Source organism: Mytilus californianus, unplaced genomic scaffold (genome assembly GCF_021869535.1).
Source record: "Mytilus californianus isolate M0D057914Y unplaced genomic scaffold, xbMytCali1.0.p SCAF_15, whole genome shotgun sequence".
In the NCBI taxonomy this organism is placed as follows: Eukaryota; Metazoa; Mollusca; class Bivalvia; order Mytilida; family Mytilidae; genus Mytilus; species Mytilus californianus.
The window spans coordinates 24,262,791-24,289,822 of record NW_026262637.1 but is presented as its reverse complement, the minus strand read 5'-3'; the positions used below and the strand labels follow the sequence as shown (position 1 = coordinate 24,289,822).

Genomic DNA, 27,032 nt, shown 5'->3' with positions numbered 1-27,032 from the left:
CTAAATTTTATCATCGGTTTAAGGACATCATTCGTAAATATAGCTCAACATGCAGACTTCTTATACGTTCAGGTATTTCACATCCAATTTTTTATGGAAATATTCTTTATAAAGCACAAAAATGTCAGTATTCACCTCTGAAGATAACAAAACCTTTAAATAGACTTATTAAGAAGGGATATAGTTACGATACTGTTGTCAGGTCATTAAAGATTGCATATTTTGGCGTTAATATTGATTCACTTATAGGGTCTTTGCATCGGCACTAAACACATTTATTTTAAAAAAAAACAGTTGTTGGCATGACACGGGTTATGTTCTTCTCATATATGTTATGATGGTATGATACTAAACCCCTAACGGGAAGGATTGTACCTGATATTCATATGATGAAGACATAATCTTTCAATCAGTTTAATTGAAGTCTGGAGCTGGCATGTCAGTTAACTGCTAGTAGTCTGTTGTTATTTATGTATTATTGTCATTTTGTTTATTTTCTTTGGTTACATCTTCTGACATCAGACTCGGACTTCTCTTGAACTGAATTTTAATGTGCGTATTGTTATGCGTTTACTTTTCTACATTGGCTAGAGGTATAGGGGGAGGGTTGAGATCTCATAAACATGTTTAACCCCGCCGCATTTTTGCGCCTGTCCCAAGTCAGGAGCCTCTAGCCTTTGTTAGTCTTGTATTATTTTTAATTTTAGTTTCTTGTGTACAATTTGGAGTTTAGTATGGCGTTCATTATCACTGAACTAGTATATATATTTGTTTAGGGGCCAGCTGAAGGACGCCTCCGGGTGCGGGAATTTCTCGCTGCATTGAAGACCTGTTGGTGACCTTCTGCTGTTGTCTGTTCTATGGTCGGGTTGTTGTCTCTTTGACACATTCCCCATTTCCATTCTCAATTTTATTGTTAAACACACGAAAAAAAAATAAACATGTTTTTTTCAAGAAACGTTGTTTTGTTTACACTCGTGAAAGTCCAGATGTACTAAGGTTGATTGTTGGTGCTTGCCGCCACTTTCAGTTCAGCACTCTTTGGTATATCATGGCGGTATGGTAATATTGGCTTTAGAAGCCGGAGTGCCAGGATAGAATCACCGACCTTTGGTAGACAAACTGGCAATCCTATTCGATTAAAAATTGAGTCGAACTCCCAGATGTAATAGTTAATTAAGTATTATTAATGCACACATTCTTGAAAATTCTTGAAAATTAAAGTAGCTGAATATACTTCTTAGCGGTCTCATTTGCAATCATACCACTTTTTTTATTTTAATACTAGCTACATTTATGAAACTTTATATGAAAGAAAAAGCTATGATGATTTAGTTCTTTCGTAAAAAAAAAGACTAAAAATAGTATATATTATTGCAATCTATATATCTTATACTAAATTTTGTAATATCATTTTAAACAATGAAAACTTAATAATAAGTTATATATTTTTTGAATTACAAAATAAGTTAAATATTTTTTGAATTAAAAATAACTTGATATATGTCTAATGCAATAAAATGTAAAAAAATACCATTTTCTTCCCATTTGGTTAATTCTGCTAATATATCAGCTTCATCTGCTGTACTTAGCTGAAGACATCCGACTAGTTGATGCAACAACTGGAATGCGGTTTGATATTTGAGTGAATCCCATTTATTAAAGTTGCAATGTGCCCATGGGTTCCGCACATCTGAACGGACCTTAAAAGCATTTATTTAAGTAAGACCTATACTCATGAATTATTTAACTGTAATTAAAACTATTATGAGTGTGAATTTCAAATTTCGTATTTTCATTTTGATAAATTTTGATAAATCACATGTTGGTTAAAGTCTCGTGTACATTTCCCGCTGTATACATTAGGAACATTGCACTATTTCCGTTAAATCATTAGAGAAAATGATTCTTTTTTTGAGATACAATAGATAAGCATTAGTGTGTTTTAAAGGTACCATACTACGGTGCTATGGACCGTTTTAAACTTGCAAAGATGTAAGAGTTTTTTTTTGCTCCGTGTTGAAGGCACCACTGTGACTTTGTGACGAAGAACAGCAATAAAAGCGCAGTTCCTTTGCTTTTTGTGTGTTTTTTGCTGTGCATGTACTGATTTTGTGTCATAGATGGATACCCCATATCCTTTGTTTTTCTGTTATGAGCCCGGAGAGCGAATTGAATCTTTTAACGTTCTGTCGCTTATCCATTATGTCTCATACTTATAACTATTTTGAGACGACTTTTTCCAAATTACAGTTACTTTCTTAATTATACCATATTATTTGTGAACTTAAATAGCCACTTTATTACCTACATTACCATTCAATTAGATCTATACAGTCATGTTGACGATTTTAATAGCAGATGAAAATACAACATCATTTGAATTTACAGTATAAGGAATATGATTAGGAAACTTGTCCATTATTGACAACATAAAGCATACTTGTAATCGAACAAATTTTCGAGTAAGACGTATGTTACTGAACGGAAAATAATTTAAATCCACTTCTCGATTTACAATATTAATATTTTACAATGTATCAGCTCCTCAACGTTTTTATAAGGTTTTGCGTTTTCAGATAAGTTTGAACTCAACCATCACTGAAGAGACATCAATTGTCGAAATGTGCAGTAAAATTGGTACAGATAATGTAATAACAGTACTAAATTATTTTCGCTTCTCATCGTATAAAGAAAATTACTCAGTATTTTGCCTTAAAATGACATTGTACACCTCGTGTTTTTTATCCAAACTATTTTTTATGTTTCCCTTGGCAAATCATAGACTTTGCCATTGATTTATCTTGCTATGGGATACCAATTTTGTCTGAAACTCCTCCAAAACCTCTTCTTTAAACTTCTCAGGATCTTAACTACATAATGTAATTCTGCGCCTCTTAAATTTGTATTCTTATATCTGAATAATGGTTTTGGTTTTCTTAAGCAATCAAAGACGTTTCCATTGCTTTATGCATGAGAGGGGATATCATTGTGTGAGTTTTTCTGTCTGACATATGACCCTAATCAACATGAATGACAAAATTCTTTCCCTAGAATTACATACCTTTGCCGCAACATTCCGTACTGTTTGTGGAAACTTATCAATGCTTAAGATTATCCCAAGGAGCGCCGATAAGTCACACGTGTCATCAAAAGCCGTGTACTGGGCCATAAAAGTTTTCAAGAATAATTTTGAGAAGTCTACATGATTGATCACTTTGTAGTCGAATTTAACCACATCTGATTTGCTACGGACACGTGGAATTAGACGGTTGTTATTTATAGCTTCATAATTCAGTTCTCTTCCGGAATTCTGGCATTTTTTAAGTTGCTTTGGATATGTTTGTGTTTGAATTCTATGCGTCTGTTTTAATGAATTATACAAGTTGCGTACAACTGGTTCCGTATATTTTCGCAGAGTTGGAGATAAAACAAACTGAATACCAATACCAATAATCAACCATCTTTTCTGATTGTCTTCAAGGTCAGCATTAATTACTGCAAGGTAAAATTGATATTTCATCATTATGATACATTATATTCATATCTAAATGCCTTACATAATTAAGTTAATAAAAACTACACTGTACTGCGAACTACAGAATATTTCTTATAACAAATTGCTGTTTTAATGATCTATTGGTAGTATTAAAACGAATATATTAAACATATGAATATAAAATTTAATTAGTCTTTATAAGACCCATATTCATATATTGCCAGCCCTTCCAAATATATATTAAAGAACTTGAACCCTGCTTTTAGATGTCAAAATATGTACATAAGATAATACATGATCTTTCAACAGGGGCTTTTCCCCGCAAAACTTTGACGTCACAAAGCAAATATCTTCACATTACAATGTTCATGACGCGTCTTTACTTCGAACTACCCCAGGTCAGCTGGAGCAATTTATTCATAAAATCGAAATTGGAAACTCGTCTATTGTGCCGATTGACTACTATATGCTAGTACTTCAAATCATGTCAGATTAAGTTCAAACAAACTCTAGAAGTTTAACTTCGTCCCATTTTTCATGTATTTTAATAATACAAAATGTGTGAAGAAACTCAAATGGGGCAGCTTCAAAACAAAATCATAAAACATAAAATCTTCAACAATAGACTATTACTAGTATCCTAAATTGTCACAAGTCTAGAAATATTGTGAATAAAATCGACAAAGACTTTCAAAGATCTTCCATCACAATCAAATTCTTGGTAGAAAAATCCCTACACGCTTTAAAAAAAATAAAGGAAGATCGCTTTGATTGCTGTTTCTCATCTGAAATTACGGATAGGCTTTCTAGTAGAGAAAAATCGACCCGTAGTACCGGTTTAAAGTTTATTGTCCAAGAAAATGAATTTCCAAATATGTACATAATATAAAAAGAAGATGTAGTATGATTGCCAATGAAACAACTCTCCACAAGAGACCAAATGACACAGAAATTAACAACAATAGGTCACCGTACGGCCTTCAACAATGAGCAAAGCCCATACCGCATAGTCAGCTATAAAAGGCCCCGAAATGACAATGTAAAACAATTCAAACGAGAAAACTAACGGCCTAATTTATGTACAAAATAATGAACGAAAAACAAATATGCATAATGTATGGAAATGCATAAGATCAAGAAATGTAAATGAGTTACACAAGATTTATGATTTTAAGACATAATTACGTCATATTATCCCCCCCCCTTTTTTTTTTATAGAAAATGAAGTAAAATGCTGAATTAATGCAATTGTCAAACCAATTTTTTATTTGTGGAAACATCGTGCACAGCCAAGAAACAACAAACTAATATATAAAATCTTTATTATAGCTATTTATCTAATCTCCCATAATACAAAGTTGTTTCTGTTGTGCATACATACGTTTCTATCCAAAATATACGCAAAACATAAAGGAAAAACAAGAAAAAGCACGAAATTTGAAAAAATCTACAAATGTCGTCATTATCTGTTGCCATGGTAACTCATCAATGTTTAATCTTATTTTACTTTCTTAACACATTTTACCTTAATAAATGGTAGTACAAAATTATGATCACGTATGGCTACCTTTAAATTGGCGATTATATTTTGGATAAAATGGGCCATACGGTGACATTAGTTACTTAAAACCGCTTCATTTTTACTCTGTTGGATACAGTTGTGCAGTTGTCTCATTGGCAATCATAACATATCTAAATATTTTATACTTATAAACTATATTAGTCGAAGAAATCCGATCACGTGCTTTAACATAATTGCCCGACAATCTCATTGCAAAATACAGAAACAATACAAACTATGTGGCACATCAAAATAAATGTCAGATAACTTGACAAGAAATAAAGTTTCCCTAGGGCAAATAATTTAGTGAACTGCATACCAATTACGATTATCAAACCAGTCAACGAGAACATTCTGGATTTTAATTCAGTCGGTATTGAAGCTTGTAGGTCTACATATAGAATAATGGAATTTTTGATTTTGATACTGACTTTATCAGAAAGAATATCAAGCGAGCCCGGTAGGGCGAGTTGATATTCGAAATGATGAAGTCAGTATCAAAAAAAAAATGCCATTATTCTTTATATCGGCAATTTGTCTTAACTGTATGATACTTATAAACTATATTAGTCGAAAAAAATCCGATCAAGTGCTTTTACATATATATAAAATGTGTTAAGAAAGTAGAATAAGATTAAACATTGATGAGTTATCATGGCAACAGATAACCTACCGGGCTCGCTTGATATTCTTGCTGATAAAGTCAGTATCAAAAACAAAAATGCCATTATTCTATATGTGGTTATTGATATTTTGGTTGAGAATATGAAGTAAAATGAAATAGTAAGTAAAACTACTTTCCGCGTACAAAACCAGTTGGAAAGCAAGTCCTTAGAAACGTCCGTTGTCGTCAAGCTCTATCAGCAACAATAGCAGGGGAAATAATTAGGTGGCGCTACAGTCGTCGGTGACGACAAAAAGTCCACCAAATCAATCAGCTAAAAAATCGACGTTTAAACTATTTTTTTCAACTTGTCATGCTTTTATTATAATTGATTTTTAAAGTTTGTAGGTTTTGTGAGCAATATCGTTTCAATACGATATAGAAACATCGTCCAAAATAACTTTTATTTGCTATTTCTTTATCCTGTCCGTTCTAAAAATTATCAGCCATCTTTTTTGTTCGCCAAAAACATCGAATTTAAATAACTTGACGTTTGCGTATCCAAATACGGAAAAGAACGATAAAAATCGTAAATGAAACCGGGTAACCTATTTCAAATTTCTACACAATTATGAAGCCATCATTTTTTACTGTAATACATCAATTTTAGTGACCACCAGTCATGTCAATTTGTAGCTGGTTTTTGCTGCGTTTCTTGTTTAAAACAGTGAATGTTCAACTTCTTTTCATTGGACCTGTTTCCAAAGTACTCTAAAATACTGATTTTATTAGAGATATGAATGAAATTGTGATTAAAAATTGTTGTTTTTCACAATTCCATACGATACTTCCATTTCAAAGTAACTTAAACCCTTCTTGATCCCCTACACAAATTGACGGTGACATTGGTTTTTTTTTTTCAACACACGTCATATAACGTTAACAAAATGTGTCAGGGTCATGTGCATAGTGAAAATTTACACATTGGAAAAGTGAAATAAAGATCATTTTTATTGCGTTTGAAACTGTACGTCTTGGAAAATTTCATTCATACTGGATACAAATCTGACAAATTAATGATGGCCTATGGATGGACAAAAGCACAAAAAATAGCAATGAAAAATGCCATGTAAAGAAAATTTCTGGAGGAAAAAACATATGAAAAAGGAAATGAATAGAAGGTCAGTTAATTATATCTATAAGTTAAAAACCTTGATTATTTGATTATCTCTTTACTAAATAAGCTACAGTAATAAGTGCAAAAACTAGCTTATCAAGTCAAAGAAGAAAAATTCAAAGAGATGTTTTCTTACAAAATTGAATTTATTCAAATGGCAAATTCTTGATAAATTTAACAATCCATTGATCATTTAGTAAAAGACACAAGATTTGTCCAACCAACTTTCATTTCTGATATAAATATCCAATCATTAAGGTAAAATATACAATACTTTGACTTTGTTTATAAATATGTATATCAGCTGATACCTCAACCTGAAGAATAGAAGCCCCATTTTGTTTGTTTTTTTTCAAAAAAGTTTACTTTCATAATCTATACTATGAAATACCCTGAGAAATTTGGCAAGGGCTACTAGCTGTGCTAGCTAATCTAATAATTGAATTTTACAGTAATAATGATTTTAAAATTCAAAATTATGTCACTTATAATTTTAAGTATTATTTTTTACAGAATTTCTATCAATATTTTTGGTATACTTATCCTTTTTTGTAGGATATTATCTTGGCAGTACTGTATTGTTCAACTAAGAAACATAGGCTTGAGTTAAAAGGCTTTTTTACTTTGAAGAAACTTATTGTGACTCTTGGTCCCACTTTTTAGAATATAAAATATATATGATCAGTACTATTTATTATTTTTATTTCAGAAAGATTATTTAAATTGTATAAAATATGTTTTATTGCATTAAACACTGTTAGAAGTATTTAAAAAAAAAATTCTACTTGGAGTGATTCCATATCCCATTATAAAAATTACAAAGTAAATTTCATCAGCCAGAGCTAATTTATATTAATTCAGCTAGGTTTCTAGGTGACTTTTAATTTTTACCATTTTTTTGGTCTTAATTTTCACCTCTAATCCTTCTCTGAAAAGTAGAGAAGTATCTCTTCTTAATATTATAATAACATAGTTTATTTTCTTCTTGATTTTTGTAAACTCCTTTTTATTCATTTTGCTGGGTTTTTATTTTTGACTGCAATCGGCAATCCTCGGGTAACTCCGCTAATCTCCTTCTATCATGAGGTACGGAATCGGCCGAGTTGTGACGAATGTTTTTGACTGGTGATATCAAGGGGAGATAACCACTTGCACAAATCGGCAAAAAAAACACCGCTTCGTGTTGAAAATAACTTGACGTTTGCGTATCCAAAACTCTATTGCCTAGATATTCATATCGAGTGCTTGTCGTAATGAGATGCTTCATTAAATTTAAATTCAGCCAATCATTTTTAGTTTCCTCGAAAATATTTAGATTTTTTAATCAGGAGACCAGACAATTTTCACACAAACTTCAAGTTTGAAGATAAAATAAAGAATGAAGGACTTTGAGTTCATGTGTAAGTTTTGACGCGTTAAAACTATGTATATTCAAGATTATTTTGATCAATAAGTTTTTATCATGACAGTGGTATTTTAGTGAGTAAAAATGAGGTTTGTCTCATCCGTAGTTTTACTGAATTTTCACGGTCACGTGACTCTATTGTTGCTGATAGACTTGGAGTCAAACCGTTACCTGCTTTCAAACTGAAACGTTTGGATAGTTGTTCGGTTGTATGAATGAAGTCGTGTGCATTTCATTTCAGAAATAACTGTACGCGTCGCCAGGTAAACTAAATTTGCGACAGTTAAAATATCGATGGACGATCGTAAAGCTTCAAATACAATACAGCTATCTCTATTCTAATGCAATATAAACAAATCATTCAATTTTAGTCATTATTTCAGTGTAAATTTTTTTATTAAACAAAAATTCCGTGAAATGATGTTAATAAAAAATCTTCTTTGGCGCCATAACTAGGTGACGTCATAGGTATGCTTCCGGCATCAAACGTAAACACCGGGTGTTTTCTGGCTTCTTGTCCGCTTCAGAATGTAATAAAATTTGATAAAAAGAAGATTATTAGGTGCAAAATGTGAGTTTTTTGCTTCTTATTGGAGAAATTACATGTCACATTCCGGAATTCAAAATGTCGGCTTCCTTAGTAAGAGACAGGGAGATAGAGAATTTTACGCTTATTGTCATCCAATCAGAAACAATGATACAAAATAATTGCATTAGAATGATAAATTGACGCGGATGGACTTGATATTTTGGTCTGTCTATATTATGAGGAATTATTAAAAAAAACAGGGCTCTAATAATTTCGAACTACGGAAAGGCACTTATTGGACGATTATCTTGTTTCTTCATGTTTTTTCTCTAACTTTTGGCGATGTTTGCAATATGTCTATTAGTTTCCGATGAATTTATTCACAACTTGTCTGGATTCTGGACGATTTAGGGCATGACATATGGCACCGTTACTTTCCATTCATAATGTATGTTTCATTACCCTTTTTAACTACGCTTTCTCCTTCTGAGATATTTTCTGTAATATTTGAAGATTTCATGATCCTATGGTCCTGGTCGAAAAGATTTAAGGTATACAATTTCCTTGAGAACCTAGACTTACCTGGAGTATTTGGTCCAGATTCACATATTTGAGTGATCTCTGTTTTTAACTCCTCCGTAACATTCTCACCGCATACAAAAATTGTGTTAATCGCCATAGCTGTTTATTCTATGCTAGAGAACTAAATGCAAAACAGATTTTTTTATAGTTACATATAAGCATTCATATGTTCTGCAAAGTGAACGACTGTCGGTGAACAAGCTAAATGTTTAGTACTTTAAAATAAAAAAAAAAAGAACTGTTTTTCTATTTCTATCCTGAGAGACTGACAGCAAGGAATTATTTTAGCAATACTTAACACTGTTAAATTGGTCTAGCTAAAAGAAGAATTGTCCCTTAATATATATATAGTTCCAAGTACGGGTTCTGTCAGCAGATCAAGAAATAATATTTTATGAATATTCTCATCCCGCACTCACGTTTCCTATAACTTATTGCTCTAAAAACGTTCTATTTTGGTTACAAAAATGCCTCCATTGGTTTAATCAGCGTAAATTTTCAAGGATAATGTACAGTTTTAAAATATGTCGATTTGCATGTATAATGTCAATTGTGTGTTTATCTCTTTTAACTTTTAAAAAGCTTTAAAGTCTGGAATTCCATGCTGTTCCTCTTAGCATGCAGAATCCTACAAATGCTAGATACACAAGACGATGCATGAATAAAGAAATTAAAAAAAATAGAATAATGCGCTACCTTAACCAAGTTCAATTTCTATCAATTAGTCTCTTAGGACCAGTAACTACTCAATTAACGGGATTTTCTCTTATAGAACTCCATACCAATGCAGATAAACGGACGTCAATAAACAGACAAAGTTTTGTTTACATCATACAATCATACATCTTTTCGAAGAATGGTAAGATGTAGTAGTCTTTAAAAGGGGAAAGTTTTTTCTCTGTTTTTGGTGTCTCCAATTAAAATTTAATTTTAGCCATATATTATTGTCAACAATAAATAAATAGAGGCAATTAATTTTATCTTGCAGTTAATTAGAACATTGACCTTCTGTTGTAATTACTGTAATTATTGGTTTTTGGAAAGTAATAAATCCTTGTATCCAACGGCTTATTGACAAAAGTCGTTGCATGCATGTCCGTTTTTATCTTGTGTGTGTTGCAATAATTTTTTTAAGAGTAAGAAGGAGAGAGAAAAGGATAGCAGCACTTTTCCTATCTCAATTGACAGGTGGACTAGTATGCCAAGAGATGAGCGTTACTATAACCAATATCAACATACGATTGCCGATGAAATGCATTACTAGTATCGTTTTTATTGAAGTCATTACGAAACCGATCAATCCCACGATATTACGCTGACAATTTAACAGAATATAAGATATACGGATATTTCTCTCATTTTTAATCCAAAGATATCCATAGTCGAACACAAAATATGAATAAATTCAACCTGATGTAGGGTATGTTTCACTTTGACAACAACTCAACGGCAAAAATGCAAATGACATAATCTACGGAAATATAAAGTATTCACCAAGTGTATGTACAATAGTGATTGATTTATTGACTAGTGTTTAACGCCTCTTTCAGCACTATTGTGCTATTTCATGACGGTCAGTTTTTATTGATGAAGGCAGCCGAAGGGTCTGGAGAGAACCACCGACTCAAGGTAGAAATACTGACAATCCTAGTCAATTGAGATTGGAGTCCAGCGCACCTGCCACGTGCGGGATTCGAATTCACAACCTCAGTATTGACAGGCTAGTGATACAGTAGTTGGAATACTAAGACCACTCTGCCACCGAGAATCCCTGTATGTACAATATGTTAAGCTCTTATTGTACCGAGTTTTAAAAGTTTGTGAATAAGGTCCACAACAACTATCTGCTTCAACACCAATTTCTCCAAATAACAAAAATATCAAGATATAACATAAGACATCCACTGCCGAAGGTAGTACTTCATTTGCCAAGGCGGATTAACCCGGTTAGCCCGGTTGGTACTTTCGGCATAGGCATAGTCGCTTCATTTGCTAAGAAATCAACCACCGGCGCATATCGGCATACGCCGCCCTCGCCGGTCATTACACACCAGCACGATATCAGCAGGTCAAATAAATATGGCGGAAAGCGTATTGAAAGGTCAAATGTCGAAACTTAAAGTTGTAGATTGTAACATTTTCAATCAAACTATATTGTAATGGGATACTGCAATGGTCCACTATGACGATAATAGAACACTACGCTATATTTTATTTTAAAAGATTGATAAAATTATCTCCGAAACACGTTTTTAGGACGAATGAGGTTTTGGAAAAAAAGATTGTACATACAATTTTTATTAACAGGTCCATTTTTTTAATATTTGACAGCTTAGAAAGCAAATAGTATAATTGTGGACTTCAGTCGCCATTTTTGATTCATCCGATTCAGTCGGTTCTACTCGTTTCACTTTTCAGGCGCTTTTAACACGGTCACGTGATAGGGCTTACCGGGTATAGCCCGAACAAGAACGAATGAAGCAGACCCTTAGTGTTAACTTTTAAATTGACAACCATAATCCGGGCATTCCTTATCCTAGATCTATACAATGAATATATCAAAATAAAAAAAGAATGAACCTGTGTCGTTTATCACTCATTGAGCTTATTACACAAAAAATACAAATGTCAATATACTTATTTCCAAATTTAAACATAATTTAGTGATACAAAATACTTTTAGAAATAAAAGACAAGAATGTGAAATGAAATAAAACAGATATCTTACCCATTAGTCTTTTGTATTTAAAATATATTTAAATCTTGATCCACTGCTTCGGAGAAATGAAAGAGAAACTACCAGTGTTCATTCCAAAAATAGTTTAATGACGTGAATATATTTTTTAAAATTCTTTGTACAAAGGTTTTTCTCTTTAAGAATTTAATAACATACACGAACTCAATACCGCAGTAAAATAAATTATCCATGTCATTAATTCTTTCTCCCTCAGTTGAGTTCTTTAGAGAAAAGCTAATTTCTGTTCTCCGCATCGCTCTCTCATTTGAAAAAAAAAAACATAGTTTAAAACACATAATTTGTTTTCCTTCACTATTCTGTCAAATACCAAAATATTGCATTAATTTTCCTTGTTTTATTATTCTTTGTTTTTTGTAATTTTTCGTCGATAGATTCATATAAATCAGTCAAGCATGCACCAATAAACGACCATCATCTTATTTCATAAGTATCAAAAGAAAATGAAGACCATCACGACGGAGGTTAGATCATCGATAGAAATGGGAGAGTAAATGCATTCTAATTACAAGACATAATGGAGGTTTACCGGTGTTCGAGTACATGTAATACAAATGTATGTATGTACGAATGAATGAAAGATCAATTGTGAATCAATTCTATTCTTACAAAACTATGAACATGACATAAATATGATATCAAGGTGATTTAAACTTATTACCGATAAATCCAATAGTCTTTATTGATTTGTTTTTATATTTGTATGATTTGAACAAATGTGTATAGCTTGAATATTCTCCATTCCACAATACCTTTTTCTAAGACATTTGTTTCTTGTTGTGGAAAAACGTTTTTGATTTATACGTTAGGGTTAGACAAGAGACGTTTATTAATACTCTAATGTGTGGTAACTTATCACGAATGCGATTCATCAACATACTTTAACAAGAGCAACACAGCAGATGTCACTAGTAGATCTCGAACAGCTGAATTCGCACTTTCCACGAGCAACATGACGGGTGCCTCTACAGGAGCAGGATCTGCCATCTCTTTCGGAACAAGTAAGATCATCCCCAGTTTTTTGTGGGGTTCATGTTGCTTCATCTTTAACTTTCTTTGGAGTGTTTTTTTATCATTGCTTGTCTTTACGTTAGTTTGCTTCTTTTGCCATGGTGTTGTCTGTTTTTATTGGACTTTTCATTTTTTCACTGAGTATTTTCTTTCTCATGAACATTAAATGACAACTAAAATGTACTTCAGGCATGAAACAAATATAAAAATCCAAGAATTTGTGATTACTCATAACAAAACGAGGTCTAAATAAAACAGCCAAAATCCACCCATGGTCAACTTTGGTGCATTTCAACTTATAAAACACTAAACTTTACATGCTAAAATGTTTCGAAAATATACATTTCAAATATATTCATAATGTTACCGGCCTCAAGGTCAGACAGACTACCATCTGCGATTTGATTTAGTGAAAATAAATTAAATATATGATACATATTGAAGTACACTACACACACGTTTCATATAGTATTCTCATGAAGAGCATTAGATACAAAAAAGTTTATAAAATGACCATGACAATGAGTTTTTTGGAGATACAATGTATCTTTAAAATCTTTGTCTTAAAATACTTTTAAACATGGTTTTTTTAGCCTTTTTAAGGCGAAAAAGAGAATCATAGAATTGATTAAAAAAGAAATTAGTATACTAGTAGGAAGACTACTCATAAGACCTGTGCCAGACTTGCATTTGACCAGAAAGACAACAAATGTCATGGATGTGTTGAAATTTAATGAACGGGCTTATCTCCTCATGGAAAAATATGTCTTTTCCCTGCTGGTCTAAAGTATGCTGTAACTTTATATTCAGTATGACTTCCACATTGTCTCCAGAAATATTCTGCCCGAGAAAAACAGCTGTCGATGTCATCATCTAAAATAAGACAGTACAATATTGGAATGTTGAGTCTTATCTGAACATATTCACTCTTGTCTTAAACACTACAAGTAATCGTATTGATTTATTCCTGAAAGTCACTACAAGTCCGATCAAGGCAGTGAATATATTTATACCCCTTTGTAGTCCACACTGAGTTTTTTTTACAGAAAGTAATTTCAATGTTGATTAGGAAACAAAACGTTCAAACAACTAATAATGAAATATCGCACGGTTTCGAGGGATTCAACGATTTGGCATTATCAAACCCTCGAGTGTTTTTTTACCACAATTCAAATCCATTCCACTTTTTCGTATTTATGAGGGAAAAAATAGTTTCATATAGGTTTTAAGCTACCAGCTCATTTCACTAATCAGCATTGTTTCGACTATGAGGCAATTTTTATTAACATACCTAAACAAAAAATTGTAATTGGTATTCTTATATCAGTTCTACGTTTAAACTGGTGATATTACTGTTTCGACAGCGTACAGAAATATACCATTATGTTATTTCTAACTCGATAAAAGAAAAGATATAAGGTTCAAAGCGATGTTTCTTGGGCCTGCGACAAAGTATTACTGGTAAATAATGTTTTTCTTTTATTTTCTCAGAGTTGGTGCTATTTATGGAGAGGAGAATATTGAATCCTCATTAGTACTTTTAATTTCTCATAACGTTCATGCAATGCCTTTTTACTTTCAACAAAACATCACTCTTGCTGTAATTGCATGTTATTTTTGTTTTTCTTTATTTGAATTGCTGATATTTTCCTAGTGTCTATAAGGTTTCCTCTCTTAATAATAGAATAATGCGAATTTAAATATTGCTGCGAGTTATTGAGTCTCCTAATAGTTGCAGACAGTGTTGTACCTTTCCAGAGGATGCATAGTTTTATTGTGTTCCTTTATTTAATGTGGTGCGGGAATATCCTGCCATCTCTGATTGCAAATGATCTATTTGAATTATTATAGAAATCATGTACTGATTAAAAATAATAAAAGGCTATTTACTTGCGGGACATTTTATTTGAATACATATATTCATTCAACTTTATATGATGGTTGTATTTTATTGAAACAAATACAGAATTAAGTCTCCTTCATTAAAGAAAATAGGATTCTGATCTTAATTGATTAAAAAAAATTATAAAATACCTTTAATTTTTCTCTTTTGTTTAAACAGTATGTAGCAAGAAATTGTTTCTTACATCTGTACTATTTTTAATGTAAACTAGGTTTAAAATTTCTTACTTGCCAATAACAGCGTTTTTCTTGTATAATCTGACAACATTTGAAAAATGGTCAGCTCTACAAGCTTGTAAATAAAGACGTGGACGCATACCGTTTATTATAATGTTTTAAAAAGCATGCTTTGGTGTTAAAGCCAGATCTTTAAAAGTCTCTAGTAGTTGAAAACTTATTTAGATTGCAGATAATTTAGAGCATGGCATGATGTATAATCATTTGTCTATTATTAAGTCCACATGTAGAGCTCTATGTGTAGTTTTGCGTTTTTAATTTTATGTGTCATAAAACTACTGTCTAATTGACACAAAACCAATATAGTTGTTAACCTCTATGTGTTTTGGTCTCTAGTGGAGAGTTGTCTCTTTGGCAATCGTACCACATCTTCTTATTTTTATATAAATTGTATTCATATAATATAACAACATTGTGGCAAAATATATTATTAATCTTTATTTTTGTTTATAATATTCCCTGGTCCTTAATGCTTTTATGCATGTTTGTGTTGACAAATTTGTTTAGGTATTTAGTCACGCAAGAATATATTTCAAAATTTTACTGACTGATATAATTTACCTGTCATAAGATTTGCACCTCCAAATCCATCATAAAACATGTGATTCAGTGAGTTGTCAGCTGGACATTTCTCTGGTTTAATCCAACATCCCTTCCCTGCTACTTTTATATGGCCTTATCAATGAAAATTTATACTTTGGTATTTGTATGACAAATATACAAACTGTTCTTATTTGTTACAGAAAAACTGGTTTTAGTTTTAGGTTTTGGTTTAAAACTGGTTTGGTTTGGTTTTGGGTTAGGTTTTAAAACTGGTTAAGGTTTAGATATTTTTCAACAAATGTAAAGTTTATTTACATCTTGTAATATTATGGTTCTAAATATATCTTGTTGCCTTCGTTTTTTGTATCATATTTATTGTTATTGTTTCATATTTACCGTATCAAGAACTGTAATAGGCTATCAGAGCCAGTTTACAGATACTTGCCTCGAATTTATACCACCAATTATGTTACGCTTGGAATTGTATCTATAATTTAATCTGTTTTGCTAATATTATTTTATAAATGCATAACACCCGAATCAATAATGATACAAATTATATGCTCTCTAGTCACCTTGACCATGGGTAATTGTGCAACCGTGTTTTTTTTTCGCCAGGCCGAAGTACTCCTACAATACTCTGTGGAAATTATAAGTATCAAGCAATCAAATTGATAGTTTGTCAAGGTCTTCTCCTGTCCAATTAACATTCGAAAGGAATGATCACAAAACCTGCTCTCTATTATATAGCTGAAAGACATCCAACTTATTGTTAAACCAAACAAATAGCAGCCAAGTTTGTAGCAAAACATTTGAAAATGCCTCAAATCTTCCTTTTATTTGAAAGAGAACTACACACAAAGTGTGGGATGCTTTGGTATTCATGTGTGATCTGTGAATGCTTCTTTAATAGTATTGACCTAGCAAGTTGAAGAATTCAAACCATTTAAATTTTTATTTACTTTGCGCACTTATAATGTGGAAAATATCCATTATCAATAATTCATTTTCGCGATATTTAATAATTGCAGAACCAAATGTTGGTTTACTGGCAATGGTAATCAGATACAGAGAGTTTGATACCTTACGTTGAAATAAAAGTACAGAAGCTGCACGTCAACATTAATTACTATTCGAAGTATGCACTACTTAATTTTTGATGTAAAAATGCAAAGATGTGTTCTACCCTCTGCATGCCTAGCTTTCTCCATATTTTTTTTCTTTATTAAAATCATTATTTTTTTTGCCAGAAATTCAGACGCGGCTCATCGGTAGTTACGGCCCGGTTTAAAGATTTATAGGTGTAATTGACGGGACACACATTCCTATTAGCGCACCTAGAGAGTTCCAAGGGAACTACATTAATCGCAAATCTTTCCATTCAGTAAATCTACAGGGTATACGTGATAGCAATAGGCATTTCTTGTATTATTTTTTATGTATTTTGTGGATGGACTCCGTTCATTTCTCTCCAGTATTCAACAACGCAACGAGGTGTTCCCATGTAATACACATTTACTTGGTGATTCCGCGTACAATCTAATTAAAATATAGATCTCTGATTTCGTTATACTACATGTGCTTTTGATTTTTGTATGTACATTGTATCATAGAATAAATTTATTCGTTCAGTGTATGTGTATGTGCACTAGTGTTAATATGTCTTTTGATTGAGTTCAGTCATTTCAATTGAAAATTTATAGTGTGTCTTTCTATGTTGTGATGTTACACTATTGTTTCAGATTAGGATGAAGGTACCTATTAAAAGTAGCTTTGATCTGTTGCTTGCTACACGAGTTATGCCTCTTACAAAATGTACATGAATGAGTACATTGAAGAGGGGGGTTAGGGAGATTAAAGAAAGAAATATTTTTTGTGATGTACATAGTCCGTCTGACACTGCAGAGTCGAAGATGTGATTTTTTACTTAAAATTAAGACATAAAATTAAACTTAACCAGTCTCTGAATTCATTATTGGTAAGATAATGACAGACGCACCAAGTCAAAATATAAAAATCTCTGTTAAAATGAGATGTGCAAACTGCATACCGATATCAATGAATTATCAATGGTGGTTTCCCATCAACATACCTAATCAAAAACTCTTACATGTTACCTGTCAAATGTTTCAGTGTTCATAGACCAATTGGAGAATGGAGCCATTTTTTAAATTTAACATGACAATGAGTTATGCTTAATTTAATGCAACAACATATAGACCAAATATCACGGACCTAGAAATGTAGACCTAATTACAAATTTTAACAATTCTAACAGTTTCATTTGCTCTTGTTTTCATAGGCTATTTCCATTTACTTCCCAGTTTTGAATTATAGCATGTATAGAAAGGTTTACATATTTTTGTTTTGTTTTATCGGATTGTTATCTCATAAACATTTATTCGTCATCTCAGTATTTTCCAATTCACAACAAATAAAAATTAACAATTTAAAACGTTTTTTTTTAATTGCCAATCAGTCATACAAAAAGACAACTGTCAGACTAGAAAAAATGGCAATAACAGAAACAAATGAATAGTGTTTATAATGAACATTAATTATCTATATAAAACGATGTGTAGCTAAAAAAACACCAAACACAAAAAGGTTAATATACATATAAGTATTGAAAATCCATTAAAAAAAATCAATTTGACCATAGAATCTGCTTAAATTTTTTCGCGACTACTACACTGCATCAACATTGCCTCCATTTAAATCCTATACCGAAACCACAAACCACCCATGAACGTAGTTTGAATAGTTTCTTGAACCAGTTTCGGTTTGAGAATAACAAATGGCAAACCAGTTTCAGTTCGAAACCAGTTTAAAACCGGTTCTCATTAACAAATGGAAAGTTTATCAAACTAAAACTGGTTTTGCACTAGCAAATACGCCTTTAGACACCATTTATGATAATTAAGATCTAAATTGGTCATCTACACCTGCAAATGTTGCATTTAGTTTAAGACTGATAAAGACTTTTATCTTAAGGGAATGAAAAAATAAGAGGCATTCGTATCATTATGAAAAGAAACAATTAATACATATTGCAGTCCAAAGAAGTCAAAACTGCCAGATGAAACCTGTCGCAAAAGGTTACTTTTCTTCCCTTTAAACCCTATGTAGCTTTTTGAACCTACATGTACCATGCCTACAAATAATATTTCTTACCATTTTCGTTTTGTATCATATATAAACTTATAGCATTTAAAATACCACATTTCTGAAAAAACCAATCGACTTATATTTTCAAGTCAAATCGGGAAGTCAGAAATAGTCGGAACTGTTTGATAAAAAAGAAATCACATTTTCGAAAACATTGATGAACTTTCCTGTCACAACATATATTTCACAAGTTCTCAATGATAATTAAATTTTCTTTGTATCTATATGAATGTTGTCAAAATGTAAATGAAATTGAAAAAGAGATTTAAGCCAGACATATGGTATAGCCACTTGTCTATTGTTTAAGTCCTTAGTTTGACCTCTGGGAGTCTGTTTTGGGTTTTACTGAAGATGATAGATGTATTATTAAAGTTTACAGTACAATTCAGTGTATTCGTATTTAAATAAAAAGGACGACCAATGTCAATAAAAAATAACAGCACAATGAAACACGAAAATGGAAATAAATTTAAAGCTTAGCTCCAACCAAACCGCATTTTAAACCGGAATATGATCATGAACCGAGCTCTATATCATGAGCTGAACGTGAAAATATGTTCATTTTGTATTTTACACCAATGTGTTAATATTTCAAGTTCACAATTACCTTTATTAGTTGTTAATGAGTCTCAGTCAACTTTGTAGAGGAACAATAATTTATTATACGTGTAAAATGTAAATGTAACTAATTCCAAATATCTGTACAAAAGTATATTTAAGAGAAATTCCGATGAATGAAATATTGTATGACTCAATGGAAACCCTATGTTGTGTCACTCTTCACCCCCACGGCATAAGATTTAAACTTATCAAAGATACCATGCTTATAATTTAGTTCGCATAACGTGCATTTCGTTTATGTAACACACAGGTGTCACTCGAATCAAACAAGTTTAACATTTCCAAAATGATATGGAGTGCTGCACAGTATCATCAATTAACATCACTTTTTGTGTTTGTTTGTTTTGTTTTTTTGTTTTTTTTGCTGTGATTTTTAAGGTAAACGAGTTTGTATAATTTTTATCAAGTATTTATTTTATTTGTTTTATATATAGGATACTTTTATCTGGGTATCATTTTCATTATCGTTATTATTATTTGTAATATGGTACAAAGTGCGACTAAACGGGAATAAAATACTGTGAAAGGAAAATATAACAAAAAATAGTTAAAATAACAAATATTCGTTAGACAAAGGAAGTTATATTCGGATCTCCTTGATAAAATAGACATATACCGTTAATTTTAACTAAATATTTGTTCTCTCTCTAATAATTCACCTTTGATGATCTAAAAAAATTAGAGCTTATAGCTAAAACTAGGATAACCCATTAATGACTCTGATACAAAAAAATACGATGTGGACTAAAACATCATGTTTATTATGTCTGTGAAAGTTTTACAAAAATCTGACAAGCAGTTCAAGAGCAGTTGTGGGTACATGATAAAAGGACAAACGAAGGAACGGACATACCGACAGACGCACCCCTATCACTATATATCACCCACTTTAGACATCGGGAGTATAATGATATTGGTTCTTTGACAAATAAATTTAAGAGATACCAATGTTACAGTCTGGTTCTTAGACTGTTTAAATAATTTTAAACAAATGTAATTTCCTGCGTCCTCTATTGTTGCCTTTTAAAGTTATTATGATTTTTAATGATAGTTTCATATAAAGTGCAACATATTTGTATTACAGATGAACTTATACCAAAAAAAGATGGCCTTTTAGACAATTATGTATTTTTTCACCTGTTGGTTTATATATACTAGCCATGGGAAATGCTGGATCACTTCCACAATACCTCCACTGTGGTAATGCCCTGGATAAACATGCCGATTCATCGTGAGCACCGTTGACATGTTGCTCTGCCCATGAATCTCTAAAGAAACCAGAGGCCATCGATTTTACCCTAGGACATCCATACGTGGCAAAATAACATCCATCGCCGCCAAGTGTCATTGCTCCTATAATAAAAAAAATGACCAATTAAAATCCTTGAATTGTAGATGCTTAAACACCGTGTGGTTTTTTTTTTAAAGAAGGTGCATATGGGGAGATCGAAATTTTTCACTCCATATACCTATTCTTGTTAGTGGGCTGCGAAAGAAAAGATCATAAAACTATTCCTTTAATACTTGTAAATCAACTTAATATCCATAGAGCAATATAAGATATACATAAATGATATCTATAGTCAATGTCGTTAAACACCCCTTACCAATACAATATATCTTTCTGCATTCAAAAGGAATTTCAGACATTAATAAGAGAACTGACACAAAAATCATGTAACCGTTTCTTATACGTCCGAAATGGAAACGATAATTATATCGAAATGCTGGGCAGATAAACGCGAACATAGGCATTTATATATAAAAATGAACAGCGCTTCAATATTAAAACTGATATTTGTCGCACGGAAGAACCCACACAGTGCAGAAAAATTACAATGTTTCCCAATGTGTTCGAGATTTATTCTGTATCCCTGAAAGTACTTTGTGAATTATATGGAAATTTCTTCTAGGAGATTATATTATTCACCATAATACGTTGATGCGTTCAACAGCATTACTATGACATATATAAGAGATAAAAGTCTCAGTATTAGTTGTTTACTTATTACGTTGAACTTTGATCTGACCTTCGATGCAAAAGTGAGTGTCTGCTCATTGAGAAAGACAGAAAATAGTTTACATTTCATGGTAAAAAGTTTAATTCTAAGCATTTTTAAGCAACATTTCCGATTCTACGTGAATGAGCTTTTTACAGGACATTTTTTCAAAGTTAACCCTAAAATATGTTTGTTGTGTATTTCTTAGTTACCTGTTGGTCCAAATATTACTGCAAAGGATGAACCGTTACCACATTTTGTTATCATTTCAGACACTTTGTTTAGGCAGATTGTTTCATTTGTTCCTGAGTTATCTTTCATTTCCGCGTTTATGTCGCGATAAAAAGGCGTGGATACCGGTCTTTTAGCCTTCTCATATGCAGAATGATTAGGACATTTGTCAAATGAAAACCAGCAACCTAAATAACAACAAAGAAGCATATAGAAGAAACCATGCACAAAAAATACAGAAAATATTTTGTCTGGTCTGTTTGAATGGCTTTTGAAAAATTATTTCTCAGTATATTTTTCAAAAGACTATCTTCTTAGCCCTAAGATCGTCCCAGTTGTTGTGTGGTTTGTGTTGCTCATTCTTGTTTTTCGCAGTGTTTAGTGGACTTGTTTGTCTTTTTGTCATGTTTCGGTTTTTTGGCATGTCGTTGTCAGTATCTCTTTTTGACATATCAGTTTTAAATGTCCACTTTGTATCTTCCATCTTTTTTTAAACACAATAAGCCGATAATCAAACAATATGAATTAGGTTGTACGTATGATACCTTCCATATGAACTTTTAGCGTGCATTAGGTTTAGTACATGTATGATCTTAGTGTCGTGTATTCAAACCAGCTTGCAGACTTCTTGCAACCTTTCAACATATCCGTTTAAGAGGATTACTTTTAACATGGAATTTTGACCCTAGTTATTTAAGCCAACAATAAGCAAAACCCATAAACTTTAGAAATCCATAAAAGACCCCGTCATGATCAAATTTGAAACATTTCAATAGCGAAAAACAACGGCCTGATGTAGGCTTAAACTAAAAACAAAGCACTAACTATAATCACTCATTCCTCCCCGACGGTATCACCAGCTCAGTAGTCAGCACTTCTGTGTTGACATGAATTATCATTGATATGGTCATAATTATAAATTAACTGTTTACAAAACTGAATTTTTCGAAATACTGAGGAGTTTCTATCCAAGGAATAGATTATCGGAGCTGTATTTTGCAAAACCTTCCGAAATTATGGGTCCTCAATGCTATTCAACTTCGTAATTAATTTGGCCAGTTTAACTTTTTTGATTCGAGCGTCAATGATGAGTCTTTTGTAGACAAAATGCGCGTCTGATGAACAAAAGTTAAAGCCTGGGGTCTATGATGAGTGTTTTGAAATTATCACGTCATATATTCTAGTTTCAAGTCGATCATTTGTGTCAATATCGAGAATCAAGATCAATATATAACAGCTTAACACAAACTACGCTGATCAGTTTGAAAAAGGCCTGACTCATCAAATTGGCTATAAGCGTTCATAAAATCATCACAAAAAGATAAAAAAAAACACAAGGTTTCGATCTAAGAGCACTCGCAGTTACTGAAAGCTACTAGTATTTAAAGGCCACATCCAACTGAAAATAAATCGTGTTTTCCCAGTCTTAAATTTCAATCAGTACACATTAACTGGATAAGTATCGACAATATATTGACTCAAACGTTTAGCCATACACATTTTGTTATCCTAAAATTTTGCAACATCAAAAATCAATGCTGGTACCGATGCAGACATTTCAAAAATCTTACTACAGAAATCCTTTGAAATTATTTGATGTATTCTAATTCATGCATAACTCTTATTCCTTGCTCGGGTTTGGCAAAACTAGTGGTTCTTTCTGTTTTATAATCCCATGAACGTTTGTATTATGTTTTAGACTAACGAATACTTTGACGTCGAGCATCACTGAAGAGATAACAATTGTCGAAATGCTTATCTAGTCCATTTAAATTTGTACTGCTTACTGTTATTATAAGCTAGCAAAATTAATATGTAAAACTTAAAATTGATTTAACTAGCCTTGACTATGCGGAAATCCATTCATCCTTTGTATGTCTCAGAAATGCATCTGACATTGACATTTGACTATTTGACTATTTTACACGTAACTAAGTAAAGTGTGTAATATATACCTGTTTGAGAAACATTATATAACGTATTTGGAACAGATCCGTCTGGAAGGTAAATAGGTACAGGAGGTTTGTCCAAGGACTTTAATATACACGCCCCAGGTGTAGGTGGGATACCTGATAAATACCCCAATGCTGGTTTTACAATTTCTGAAAAGAAAAAAAATGTACACGATAACCTCTGAACAATTATCTTGTTAAAATATTTAGCTTAACCATCGCTTAGTTGCCTTTATTTTTCTGATATGCAGTAACGTTTTGACATGTTCTATGTATGTGTTCAAATCATGCAGGTTGGAAAAGACTGATATTTTACAATAAAAAAATGTTACAAGTCATGTAAGAGTCTACGCAATAACTACTGAGGTAATGATATCCCGATGGAAACTTACAGTCAATCAGCAGAGGTATTAACCCAGTCCTAGTAAATGAAAACATTTTATAAATAACGATTTATGGATTTAAATTATTAGGAACGCTCAAACCTAAACATTTGAAAGCCAGGGAAGTCAACATACGTAGCCATGTTAGGAACTTTAAGACTAAAATAAACATAAGGAAAAAATAGCCAAATTCATCTAAGGTCCACTGTACCTGAGGGAGTTGGAACTTAAGTTTTTAAATAATTTATTAATTCATTAACAGTTATAGCCTTTATTTTATTTTATGATTTTGAAAAGAACTGAAATCGATCTAAACCATATCTCATAATGACAAAAAATGACAATACAACGAGAAACTGACTTCCCCCAAACAGGTACATTATGAATCATGTAAGTACCGAAGCATTGATTTCTGAACTGATGATACACTCGGGGACCAGCAGTCCCCAAGTGACGATATCGACCCGGTGTAAATGTAAAGGAAATACCTCTTTTTAAAAGATGTGATGCGTCCGAAGCGCTCACCTGGGTTGATCTTCATCAGGGACCGCTCAAACCACAAACTTTGAAAGCCTATGGTGTTTCAATACTTGAACAGTTCATAGGCTATATGACTAAAAGGGACCAAACAGAGAAGCCTAATCCACTTAAGGTCACCTTTGTCTGATGGACGAGGAACCTTGTCTTGTAAAGTGCGATTTATAAATCTATGCTTTCAGCGCACCAATATTAAATTATCTGACGTCTTACATGTGGCGCGATAATGTAACTTGTCAATGAAACTTTCTTTCTAATTAAGGTAACGCTTGTGTCTGATTTTTCTCACTTCAACAAAAATTCTTTAAAGGTTACTTCCCAATACTAGTAATCATTATAAAAATGTAGTGCTACCATTAAAGAACATACTATTACTTGAAGGTCCTATTTGGTATCTAGGTCCAACATCGATTGGCAGTACTGGATTATGAAAACTAGTTACTGCAGCGAAACCTTTCAGGAGACATATAGGTTTAAAATTCCCATATAAGGGGGCATAAAAGCTGCTTTCGTCAGGTACCTGAAAATCAAATATATACTTAAATCAAATTGAATAAAATTTCAAGTAACTTTAGTTATGTAATATCTTGATATGTTAGTTATAAGGGCTTAAAATATTTTTAATACAATCATTGAAGAGCTAAAATATACCCTTATTTTAGAATTTAATGCCTTCATTCTTAATTATTATTTCCAATATTCAGTATCTTTGCAACTGAAATCTGGTTTAAATATACACACCTGACTGAAATGAATACTCACGTAAATATTCTCAGAAACATTAAACCATTCTGCTTTATGCTGTCCATGGAAATGGGGTTTATTCATAGAGTGGAAAATATTATCTGTTATTTGGTTCCCTGTTCAAATTCAATTGCCAAGACTATATATATTATTGCAAGGAACGTCAGTAAGCTAAAAAAAATAACCACTTAGGGGTAGGGTATTTTTAATTCAATACAACATACAACTAGGAATAATCAAAACTAGATCTTTTGACAAGATACGGATGTATCTGCTTGTGGCAAATAATACGAGGACAAAGGTCATTATAGAATCAAAAAGAGATAGTGGTGTTGGCTTATGTCTTATTTGCGTATATCTCCCGTTTCCTTTTTACAGAAAAGCAGAAAGCGTAATTATATAGTTTAATTAAAATGTAGTCATGTTTAAAAATAATTTTTCTGCATTCAAAAATTTTATCTTTGACGTTCTTAACTTTTGATCTCGACCTGATGGAGATTATTCCAGAAACACATGTTGCGACCCGGAAATCCTATAAATTCGCTTTGTCAATATTTTGAGTCTGTGCAAAGTACAGCCTGTTTACATTTGTCATCTCGCATTATGCTTTTTTCATGGCACCCCTTAGATGATCTTGCAAATTTAGTCACAATTAAACTATACAGACATTTAAATAAACTGTTAATTACGATGGTGTAAACGACTATTAAAATACGTGGCAGGTCAGAGATAACATATATGCGTTCTTTTTACAAAGTTTGCCCTTTCTGCCTTCTTTAATCTACGGAAGCCTATTTAGGACCTCCACAAAATATAATTTGAATTCGATATCACGAATTAAAATCGTTATCACGAATAGTAGAATTCGTTATCACAAATTAAGTTCGTTATCACGTATGTATGGAATTAGTTATAATAGTATTTGTAATTCGTAATAACGGATTAAATTCGATATCACAATTTTTTGTAACTCGTGATAACGGATTAAAAACGTGATAACGAATTTAATCTGTTATAATCATTCATAAAAATCATTATAATGATTTCAATCCGTTATCACGAATTTCAAAAAAATGTGATAACTATTTCTATGAATTCGTGATAACGAATTCAATCCGGTTTAACGATTTATACAATTCGTTATCACGATTTATGAAATTCGTTATTACGATTAAATCCGTTATCACGAATTACAAAAATTGTGATAACGAATTTAATTCGCAATTACGAATTACACAAACTGTTATAACTTATATATTTATGTTTGTGTCAGAATCTTTTTTTAGGTATAAATTTTGGGGTTTTATGGCAGATAACGAATTCAATCCGGTTTAACGATTTATACAATTCGTTATCACGCATTATTAAATTCGTTATTACAATTAAATCCGTTATCACGAATTACAAAAATTGTGATAACGAATTTAATTCGCAATTACGAATTACAAAAACTGTTCTAACTTATATGCTTATGTTTGTGTCAGAATCTTTTTTTAGGTATAAATTTTGGGGTTTTATAATAGTATGGCATATATTTTATTGTAAGGGTACTATTCTGCGGTTTTTTGGAAGGACCACAGGAATAGCAACA

At 32.0% G+C, this 27,032-nt stretch overlaps 2 protein-coding genes across 3 annotated transcripts in view; both read right to left on the bottom strand.

The window, feature by feature from the left end:
* Positions 1 to 3,491, bottom strand: part of LOC127726006 (uncharacterized) — a 158,985-nt gene extending 155,494 nt beyond the window's left edge. The window contains exons 1-2 of the mRNA XM_052233304.1: positions 3,065 to 3,491; positions 1,535 to 1,703 (exon numbers count right to left, since the gene is read on the bottom strand). Of these exons, the coding sequence (XP_052089264.1) occupies positions 1,535 to 1,703; positions 3,065 to 3,172 (277 nt within the window). The 5' untranslated portion in view covers positions 3,173 to 3,491. The remainder of the gene's footprint in view (positions 1 to 1,534; positions 1,704 to 3,064) is intronic.
* A 10,315-nt stretch (positions 3,492 to 13,806) lies between these two features.
* LOC127725717 (uncharacterized) overlaps positions 13,807 to 27,032 on the bottom strand; it is a 28,551-nt gene continuing 15,325 nt past the window's right edge. The window contains exons 10-16 of one of the 2 annotated variants that reach the window (XM_052232894.1): positions 25,460 to 25,557; positions 25,067 to 25,217; positions 23,781 to 23,927; positions 21,807 to 22,013; positions 20,732 to 20,947; positions 15,824 to 15,937; positions 13,807 to 13,996 (exon numbers count right to left, since the gene is read on the bottom strand). In XM_052232894.1, coding sequence (XP_052088854.1) covers positions 13,875 to 13,996; positions 15,824 to 15,937; positions 20,732 to 20,947; positions 21,807 to 22,013; positions 23,781 to 23,927; positions 25,067 to 25,217; positions 25,460 to 25,557 — 1,055 coding nt within the window. In that variant the 3' untranslated portion in view covers positions 13,807 to 13,874. The remainder of the gene's footprint in view (positions 13,997 to 15,823; positions 15,938 to 20,731; positions 20,948 to 21,806; positions 22,014 to 23,780; positions 23,928 to 25,066; positions 25,218 to 25,459; positions 25,558 to 27,032) is intronic. The other variant, XM_052232895.1, reaches the window with a different exon arrangement.